Source organism: Musa acuminata, chromosome BXJ2-6 (assembly GCF_036884655.1).
Source record: "Musa acuminata AAA Group cultivar baxijiao chromosome BXJ2-6, Cavendish_Baxijiao_AAA, whole genome shotgun sequence".
Taxonomy (NCBI): domain Eukaryota; kingdom Viridiplantae; phylum Streptophyta; class Magnoliopsida; order Zingiberales; family Musaceae; genus Musa; species Musa acuminata.
Window position 1 is genome coordinate 8828288 of NC_088343.1, and position 10393 is coordinate 8838680.

The 10393-nt window shown below is 39.3% G+C and overlaps 1 protein-coding gene and 1 long non-coding RNA gene across 3 annotated transcripts; both read left to right on the forward strand.

Moving 5' to 3' along the window:
• The first annotated feature begins 765 nt into the window (after positions 1-765).
• On the forward strand, positions 766-5737 carry LOC103987440 (polyadenylate-binding protein RBP47). 2 transcript variants are annotated; one of them, XM_009405748.3, is made up of 6 exons: positions 766-1146; positions 2294-2747; positions 4168-4235; positions 4317-4447; positions 4539-4632; positions 5333-5737. In XM_009405748.3, the coding sequence occupies exons 1-6, from the start codon at positions 832-834 to the stop codon at positions 5480-5482; spliced, it is 1212 nt and encodes a 403-aa protein (XP_009404023.3). In that variant the 5' UTR covers positions 766-831; the 3' UTR covers positions 5483-5737. The 2 variants fall into 2 exon arrangements, with proteins under 2 accessions (XP_009404023.3, XP_018683154.2); XM_018827609.2 differs by having other exon boundaries at positions 2294-2510.
• A 459-nt stretch (positions 5738-6196) lies between these two features.
• Positions 6197-10106, forward strand: LOC135614632 (uncharacterized). Its single transcript, XR_010487613.1, has 3 exons — positions 6197-6402; positions 6590-8085; positions 9645-10106. It is a non-coding gene; the product is annotated as an uncharacterized LOC135614632 (long non-coding RNA).
• Positions 10107-10393: the final 287 nt, after the last annotated feature.

Consider the following 10393-nt stretch of genomic DNA (forward strand, 5'->3'; position numbering starts at 1 on the left):
CATGCTATGAACCTCCAATCACCAGCTTTCTAAGCCTGGCAACACATGAGAGGCCATTACATGCCTAACGCGAAACATTGGATTCAAAGGTATAGAGGAAAATTCTTGTAGAACTCATGCCATTAGTTGGAAACAGCAAGAGGACCATAGTGAGGTGGCCAAACTGATAAGCATCTCATCTCAGTTATTCTCCACTAATCGTTGAGAATCTTTTGTTACGCTTTTCTTGCTCAGCTGCATAGTTTACTGCTCTTTGAAGCTATGGAGAATCCGATTGATCTCAATTTTCATTTTCCTCAGCTCCTGTTTAATTGATGGCTTATTGTCCACTAAAGCATGCAGTTCCTCAACACAAGGAATGCTCATCAAGAAAATAATTGCTGTCAATCTCAACCTTTAAGGGAATGCAATTCATGGGTCGAATCATGCTTTCCTGTCCTTTAGAGTCTCGTTTTGACTGCGTAAAGTAAGTCTGACCATGATCAAGTGGTTCGTCTTCGGCTTCATTGAATTGGATGACGTGGACTTGGGCCCAGCCAAGTTACGACCTGTACATCGAGACGCCGACACAGGTTAAACCGGTACCGAACTCAGTTGTCGCAGTCCGGTATAAAACGCGGATCTGGTCAAAACCGCCGCCCTGGTGCCTTGCCCAGGGCACGAGCACTAATCGACGGCGATTACGTCTCTTATATTTTGATCTGACGGTCAATATCAAACCTGGCATCGAATCCGCCTCCCTATTTAAACCTTTCGTCGCCACCCCCCCAAGATCTCCCTCTTCTCTCCTTGCTTGCCTCGCCCGCCGTCCTCATCGAAACGGCGGCGACGATGCAACCGGTGGCTGGAGTCGATCCGCGGCGCACCCCGTCGCCCCAGCCTTGGACGGCGGTGCGGTACCCGGCACCGGCGATGGTGATGCAGCACCCTATGATGGCGCCGCCGCCGCCACCGCCATACGGGCATCCCTTCGTTCCCTACCCCCATCCCCCGACGCCTCCGCCTCAGCCGCCGTCGAAATCGAACCGCCACCAGCAGGGCGACGAGGCGGCGGCGGAGGACGAGAAGCGGACGATCTGGGTGGGGGACCTCCAGTACTGGATGGACGAAAACTACCTCCTCAGCTGCTTCGTCCATACCGGTGAGGTGAGGATTTATCCTTTTGCTGCTGCTAGATGCTGTCTTTCTTTCTTATGTGATGGGAACGCCTTTTACTTCTCTTGATTGATGTGAACAACTGGATCTTCCTGCTTCCTTTTGTTTGCTTTGTGGTAGTTCGTTGAAATATCTGCATTTGTAGGCCATTTAACTTGCCATCTGCATAGACAAGCTGAGTTAAAGAAGTATTGTTTGACTTAAATCTACATGTGATGTGGATATTTCATAATTTCTCATAGTAATTTTCCTTTTAATAGACGGGCTTAAATTTTATGCATTAATCTAATACATTTGGTCCCAATCTTTTGTTATAATTAAGTTTAGAAATGTCAAATTTAACAAAGGGTTCGCCCGTTAAGGAGTTATAATCTGTAATTTGTGGCCCTTGCTGTCGTTCAGATCTTAGACGGGATCTGAAGGCAATCATATCATAGAAATTTTATGGATGAGTAAATGTGGTGGATTCTGTTCAATCCTGGCAAATTGACTGTGGCTAAATAATAAATTTTAAACAAGGAAGGTGATCCTTTGGTGAGCAGGTAAATGGGAGAAACAATTTGAGCAAATTTGGCAGCAGCACTTAGGAGCTAGGAAGAGTTAATGGAAGAATCTTGAGACATTACATAGTTTACTATGTTAGTGTGCTTTCTGCACAAATTAAGAAAAACTCTTTCAGTATAGTGCTACTTTTTCGTTTTAAACCAGTGTTAAGGAGTTGATTCTAGACTAAAGTAGCATTTTCTTGGCTAGCTGGCATCATGAAAACTCAGAGAATATGTCTTGACTAACATTTACGGATTGATAACTGTTATTGTATTCTTCACATGGTATCTTTTGGTTAGACAATAGCCTGCAATGTGGTAGAGATGTCTGTAATTTTTCGGTCTTATGTAAGGAACACAATAATTATTTTCTTGTTAGATTTTTCTTAAATTGGAAGGATTAAACTACATATGCCTATTTTTGTGCTTGGTGAACTCATTTTTAGTTTTCATCGCATGCACTGTTTGTCTAATTTGAACAAGAAGATATTTTCACTTAAATCTTTTGAGTCGTTTTTATGGTTTGTTGCATCTATATAATACTTTAAACTAATCTTGTACCTTTTATACTGCCTCAACAACTTGCCATGCAGGTTGTCTCCATAAAGGTTATTCGCAATAAGCAGACTGGACAATCAGAGGGTTATGGGTTTGTTGAGTTCCACTCACATGCAACGGCTGAAAAAATACTTCAGAGCTTCAGTGGTCATCTGATGCCTACCACAGATCTGCCATTTCGGTTAAATTGGGCATCATTTAGCATGGGAAATAAGCGTTCAGATCTTAGTTTCGATCACTCTATTTTTGTAGGTGATTTAGCTTCTGATGTTACTGATGCAATTTTGCATGAAACTTTTGCTACTAAGTACCCATCAGTAAAAGGTGCAAAAGTTGTTATTGATGTTAATACTGGTCGTTCAAAAGGTTATGGGTTTGTAAGATTTGGAGATGAGAATGAGAAAAAAGTAGCTATCACCGAGATGAATGGTGTTTATTGTTCTACTAGGCCCATGCGTATTGGCCTTGCAACACCTAGAAAGTCTTCTGGTACGTTTGGATTTTTTTTAACCATCATTTCGATATATTTTCGAAGTTATTCCGTTTAAGAAGCTGGTACACAACTTAGACCATTCTTAGTTGGTGCTAACACAATAGTGTCCCAAAGATAAAGATGTTTTATTTTCTCTGTGTTACCTTAAATTTTCTATGTGCTAACACAACTTCTCTTCCATGGAGAAAGTTCAGAAATTTCAGAAATTTCAGATCCTATGTTCATCTGTCAATCTATTTGTTTAAGAATAATGGACATTCCTTGAGATGCTTGAATTTACATGCTTACTTCATGGATTTTCCTCTAATTTTGCATTCTGTACAACTGACATTTTCTTGTAAGTACTGCATAAAAATTCAAAATATCTTCATAGCATATTATTCTCTAACCTCGAGCTTTTCTTGTAAGTACTTCTCTTCCTTTATCTTGTAACATCTTTTTCTCCTTAGTCAATGTGTTTATGGTGGCTTGGTCACAGCTATGCTCATGAAGGAATGGGTAATTTTACAGCAGATAGAAAAATGTCCATCTTTAATTCTAGAAGTTCTCTTTTATTCCTGGCAATCATTAATCCTTTTATTGTCCCCTCAAAGGATATGAAGAGTAGAAACTTTTTAGAATTTTTCTTTGTGATATAGTAGTGAAGGCTTCGTTGATAAAAATGTAAAGTTATCCATACTGGTTTTGTATCAGTTGAAAACAATATATTGTTTATCATTCTAGGGATGCTAGTTGGCTAATTATCTCCTGTTGGTTGGCTTGATATTCGAGAAAGAAGAAATAAAAGACAAGAATATAGAATGTAACAACAAGGAAAAGTCTGCAGCCATAAGTAACCTTACTGTTTAACACCTTTATTTATAAAGCTGACTTAAACCCAAATCTTTGTTTATTCAATTTAAGATCTTACATAATTAAACATAGATTCGTGGTGGCTAAGCCTCCATTAAGACAGTCGCCTGTTAAAGGTTGAGTGTTTCGACTCTTTTGACACCATCAACCTGGACAAATTCACAGAGGACTTGGCATTTATATTTTTGTTTCTTTGTAACAGTATATTAAAAAAAATCCAAAACTAGACAGAATTCTAATTGGAAAAAAAAACCTGAGGATATCATTCTATGTTCAACCTTAGACCTGATTTTTTTTTCTGGTTGACTTTATTTCTGATTTAACTTAACTCTAGGTCTTTGATTGTATCAATAGATGATTTACAAGCTTGAATGTATTTTAAGTCAAAAGCCTTATCTTATCTGGCCTTAGTGGCAGTATTTTCCCACTTCAAATTATGATTGTTGGTTTTCTATATTAGGATTCAATATGCAAGCATCACTTAACACTTTTCCTTTGTTTTATATCATAGTCAATTTTTTTATAAACAAATGTCCATGGAACCCTAACTGTGGATACATTTAGGTGGTCTTGGACCTGATGGTGCATCTGCAACCGGCTCCCAGTCAGATATAGATTCAGCTAATACAACAGTAAGGAGATTTTGTCCATACATGTTATAGAGGTAACATGTATTGGTACAACCTTTTAACAATATATTTTTGCTGCTGAAGGTATTTGTTGGAGGGCTTGATCCAGAAGTCAGTGAAGATGATCTGAAAGAAGCCTTTTCACAGTATGGAGAAATCACCTCTGTTAAAATTCCAGTTGGAAAACAATGTGGTTTTGTTCTTTTTGCCCATAGGTACATCTTGCTAATATATGTTTCTGAACATTGTAAACAAATGACACGACAAGTTTGTTGAGCTGTGTGTTTCTTCTTTTAACCCGTGCAGAAATAATGCTGAAGAAGCATTGCAACAGTTAAATGGTACAATTATTGGCAAGCAAACAGTGCGTCTATCCTGGGGTCGCAACCCTGCTAGGCAGGTACTGACTTCTAGACTTTAAGCTAAAGCATGTCTATTATTTATCTACAAAAGAAAGAATGACCAGTAAGTATGAAAAAGAAAGATTCTCGATTCATTTTATTTTAGATCTAAGAATTTTCTGAGGTTAAGTTAGGGCTCTTCCTAGCTGTCAAAACCTTCACAAGCTCTCTCAGTTGCTTAAGATTATCCACAACTCCTTTCAATTTTTAACATAATGAACAGAATCTCAGCCTTCTTGAAGCAGAAGACTTTATCTGTTAAATAGCCTAAGGTGACTGCTTGCAATATACTTATCCTATAGACTGACAAATAGCCTAAGACATTGGCCATGCTTTGTGTGTTCATCATTTCTTCCCCCCTTGTAGAGGGAAGGAAGACCTGGAGGTACTTCTTCTTTGTGATGTCCTCAGGCTCCACCACTCTGCCAACCGACACTTTGTATATTGTGGAAGAACAGTTTGGTGCCGGTCGTGGTTCCCGAGTCGTGGTCATGCTCACGACTCCTTGGAGTTCAACTAGCTTCATCCTAATAATACCTTTAACTAATGGATGGGCTCAAACTAATTGGTTTAGCTAGTTGAGGCGTAAATGGAGAAGTTTAAGTTCATTGATTAGCTAGTTGGTTTAGCAAAAGCCCGGAGGATTTTATCTTTTGTTTAAATAATCTAATGTGTTGATTCCTTTGCTGTTATTGACAGTCAAGAGCAGAACGCAGTAAGCGGTGGAACGGTGTATACTTTGGTGGGCAGGCGTATGATGGATATGGTTTGCCTCCTCACTACCCAGGGATGTACACAGTACCGTACGGGGCTTATGCCTATTATGGCAATCAACAGCAAGTGAACTGAGACACTATTCTTGCCGATTTAAAGACGCCGACTTGCAGCATTGTTGTAGCAGTCAATTATAGTAGGTGACTTAGTAAAAAAAAAACACCCTGTCGTTGGTGTGAACGAAAGGTTCTTACTATGTTTGAGATTTTGACTAAACTTGGACCTCTATTTGTGTGGAACTGGATGCAGATCATTTTTAGCAGTGTGTGTGTCAGATTAGGAATTATTGTTTTCAGAACAGTGAATAGTGTGCATATTTATTTCTTGGAACCCATTGTTACTGCATGGTGATTTATACTGCTCTTGCTGCTGATAAGCCTAGCATTGGGTTCTTATAGTGATAGAGATCTCTAATCGATGCCTAGATTATGTCGATCATGAACTTTGTTCTCACTCATGACAATTCAGAGATTGCTCAATTATTATCTTGATGATACATGGAATTGATTGTGGTTATGCATTTGTCAATCGTTCAAACTATTTTTATATCTTTTTTTAATCTTGCAACCGAGTTTGAGCAAAGTCTAATGGAGAGATGAATCTTTGGTCTTCCCAGGTTTTGAATTTTCTTTTATTGCTTCAATCGAAAATTTACTTTATTGGGGATTCGTATAAAACGCTAATTATTGTTTCATATGAAAATTTCAAACATGATAATAATATGATACAATTCTCGTTTGCCAAGTCCAATAGTGCACGAGACATGCACGTGTCGGATACTGTGAGGGGTATCTTGGTCATTTTGTTATGCAAATCAAATACTCGGATACCGGTGGATTCTTGTTCGCTTCGCCCACCGACTCGGCTCCTCCTCCTCGCTTCATTCGCGCCGATGGGCGGAAACCCCTCGAGACCACCAAATACTCTCCTCTTCGACGTGAATCGCTACCGATTGCTGCACATATCCGGCGCCGCTCGTCTCCCATCCCCTCCTGGTACACGTATCTCACCTCCTCGCTATTTTTCTCTTCTTCTTTACTGTACCTTTAAAGACGTATTCTTTTTCTTGAATCATCCATCTCAGCTCTTTTTCTTTTCCAGTCATGGTTTTGCTTAAATATCGATCTTGTCGTTAATGCTTGTGGTGATTCTTTTTTGGTGTTCTTCTTTGTTCGTTTTCAGGTGACCCTCGCAGCGGCCGAGCGGGATCTACCGTCTTCTTGAATGGTTGTCGTTGGTTCTTTGCTTGTTGATCGTGTTCGGCTTGTCGATTCTTGCTGTTCTTGCGTGGATGATTCGGTCAGGGATGTGTTACCCGGGTCTGCTTCCTTCTGACCTAGTGGGTTTTGGCTCCCGAGTGGTGGAAAGCTGCCAAGAACCTGGCTATGGAGTTCTGGCGGGTGGCGCCAGCTCGAAGTGGCGGATGGGTGCCGCTATGGCGTTCAAGATTGTCAATGGAGATGTAGTTTCAGGTCCTTTTCGTGGATGTTGGAAGAGTAATGGTCCAGATGATGTTGCATCATTTCTGGCGCCGCTTGTTCCTGACGTTTGGATGATGGATTTCGAGTGGAATGACTGCTGATTTAGATGACTAGGTCAAAGGCGTCAGTTCGGATCTTCTTGATGGTTCTTCTTATCCAACTGGAGATAAGTCCTTATTTCGTGGATCTGGGGGAGAATAGTTGGTACGCCCCTTGGATTGCTTTCCCGACCATGAAGAATGCTCACAAGAACGGTGTTTTGCATGTTTATGAGCGTCATAGAAATGATCCCCGACACTTTGCCTATGGTTTCAAAAACCTGCGCGAGTCTACTTCAATTTCCTTTGTTTTTTAGCTGAGATAGTTTAGGGTTCATCATCCGAACATCTGGTGTTGCAGATACTTGGTGTTACAGGATGGAGCTTTAGTAGGTATTTGATGTTCCTTTCTAAACAAAGTTTTGAGTATGAATTTCTTTTCTTTCCACAGTCCTTTTGGTCATGTGCTTCATGCAGAAGCAATGAGTGATAGATTGCAGCACTATCTGGACAGACAAACCAATCTGTGCATCTTGTTTGCCATATGGATGTGCTTCGCAGCAGCCATGGATTGCCTTTTGTCTGATGACAAATAGTTCCAGTGGATAGATGAGATTGTGGTCTTATACAGAAGGAAAGGTTCTCAAAGTTATTTCGAAATGTGGGGTTCCACATGAGGTAGGATGGCACAGTTGTTCTTCCTTCTGAACTAGAATTTCATGGGATGCCAAAATGTTTGGATCTAAGTGGTTCAGTTCTGTGGATGCTGAGGCTCTGAGCACTGCAGTGGAATGGAGGGAGATGGTTCCTATAGTCTCTTTAAGAAATGACAGAGCAGACCTACCTAGTTTGGTTGATCTTAGTGAGGTTACAGGGAGTTCAATGTTTTTCAATGTCAGATACAAGGCTCACAGGACATTGTGCCCAATATTCCTCCTGAAATATGAAATGCAAACTATCAATAGCGATAAATATATCTGCCAGTTCAGCGATCAAGATTCCACGCCCAGACTTAGTATGTGCCAGCTCTAATAATTAACATGGTTCAGGCATAATTTCATCAGCTGGATCATTTATTAGTTGGCTATCACAAATGAGTAAAGCATACAAATGCTCTAATAATTAAGATTGGCTTTGCTGCCCCTTTTTTCCCATAAAGGTAACTAGGTTTTGCTCCTCTCATGTCACTTTGAATTTTAGTTTGTTTTTTGTGTTCTTTTTAAATATCATTTTTTGAATACAGATTTTTTTTTGCATTTGTCATTTATCAGAATTTGTTCCTTATATGTTAACCAAAGGCTTTTTGCTCTTTCTTACTTTATTTGTACGCACGTCATCACCCTTTTCTTTCCTGATGACATAACGCAGATGAGCTTTGAATTTCTTGTACCTCAAGTCCCATGTAATTTTAATACTTGTATGTATCTGTTTATGATGCTTCTACAATTTTTTTAAAGATAATTTGTCTCTGACTACTTCTGTTTTGACTGTGGTAAGGCCATTTTTCTTGTTGGGATAATTATAATTATTTTTCTAATTTCAATCCAAGTGCTCCAGCTGTTGCATGTTCTTCAATTTTAGTTAGATGTCTATCTGCTCTCTATTAATTTGATATCTATGTTTACCTAAGCTTTTCTCAGTTTGTCTTGATGTACTTTTGTCTACTTTTTTCTGCATGTTTCACCCTCCAATAACACATTAAGGACAATTAGCTTGGATCAGAGGTTAGTTTCAGTTTGTTTAGTTGCAGTACTAGTGGCATGATAGACAAGAGCACGATTTTCTTAGTACAACTGTTGAGTATTTGAATTTGCTTCAATTCATCTACAATTGTGGCCCTAAACAATGCCATTATCTTATTCCATCCTAGTTATTATTCTCCTTTTGCCGATGCTCTGTTTCCGTGTTTTTTCTTCTCTATATTCTGCATTAGGGCTCTTCTAGTTTCTGCCGTATGCCACAGTTGCACATCCAGTGTGTCATCAATAATAACTTAGGTCATCTTTCTTTTACCCTTTTCACTTAAATATTAATTACATTCTCTTATGCTCACCAATACCTGGAGCAGCAAATTAGTTTCTCAAGAAATTCATGTTCTCTATCCTGGAACTTCTGCTGGTGGTGTCCCTTTACATCATGGTTAACATAATTAAGAGATCTTCCTACACTGAGACTCCTTCTTTGACCCTTGTAGCTTCATTCCAAGATTACATCAGTTTTGAAGAGGCCATTGAGGGGTCTGTACAATGGATAATAGGTGAGGCCATAAGCAGGTAGATATGTTACCGGCCATGTTTTAAGTGATATAATCTATTTATTTTAATCTGAGTAGTAAAATTGAAATAAAAATGCACATATACACTTATCTAATTGCCTATATAATTTTACAATAATGATATTTAATTAGACAAGAGATGCACAAACTACCAGCTTAGAGGCTGAATAAGATGAACTAGAAAGACTAAAGGCATACGTAGTTGTAGAGCATACTTTATGCACACAACATAATTTTTTTTTTGTGTGTGTGTGTGTTTGTATATATATACAAAGAGAGAGAGAGAGAGAGGGTTATGTGGATATAAAGTTGATAGATGAGTCATAGAATAGCCCCCCAAAAGCACATTTTTGTGGGCTTAATGTTGTTGTTATGTATTTTCATCTTTATTATGGCCCTTTATTCCATGTTCATGATGGACCTGTGATGTTGTCTTTGGCTAGTGGGATATTAGGTGTTTCCCTCCCGGAGGCATGGAGGAGACTTGAGTCGTGCTTTGGTCGATGACTTGTACTGGGTTTGACCTCTGCAGAGTAGCTCTCATTGCTGAACTCACTACTTCATAAGAGGCAGGAATGGGGTAAAAACCATGCCATCTCAATGCAAATCCTGTTTTTCTTGCCTCCTGATTTTTCGTCTGGCCGTTGCTTGCTCCAGTTGGTCTTCACTACATGTACAATTTGACCATAATTTCCCTGAACCATCAACTAGTTTCTCATGCTTCTGCCTTTATTTTTTCTCATGTAGGTTCAGTCTAGGAAAACCCTGATGGTTCCTTCTGTCATTCTCTTCCCCCACCAGGAAGCTATGATATGGTGCATATTTAAGTTTTGATGGTGAATGCTGTGTATAACATGTAAGAAGATGCAGGGGGGAAAAGCTCCAATATCATTTAATGATTTCTGTAACCTAATAAAACATCAATGTTTGCTGAGATGTTCACAGTTTATATGTATTGTTTTTAGATTCGAATTCACCGTTATCTGCTCCATAATTTGTCGACCCTGAAATCACGTAACATATGTTCAGTCATTCACGCAAGAAACCAAGAAATCACGGGCATGCGTGTCTGCATGAACAAACATGCATGTAAAACGCCGTTGCACGAAGCAATGTGTTCAAGACTTCAATGTCCATCTATAAAATAGGAAATTTTCCATTGCTGATGTATCTGATTGTGGTATTTTTTTTC

What these genes read in the sequence shown, in the direction of transcription:
- LOC103987440 (XM_009405748.3), top strand. Translation starts at nt 832, where the DNA reads ATGCAACCGGTGGCTGGAGTCGATCCGCGGCGCACCCCGTCGCCCCAG. An exon ending in TAGATTCAGCTAATACAACA is followed by an intron (nt 4,236 to 4,316) that starts GTAAGGAGATTT and finishes TTGCTGCTGAAG; the next exon opens with GTATTTGTTGGAGGGCTTGA. An exon ending in TTTGTTCTTTTTGCCCATAG is followed by an intron (nt 4,448 to 4,538) that starts GTACATCTTGCT and finishes TAACCCGTGCAG; the next exon opens with AAATAATGCTGAAGAAGCAT.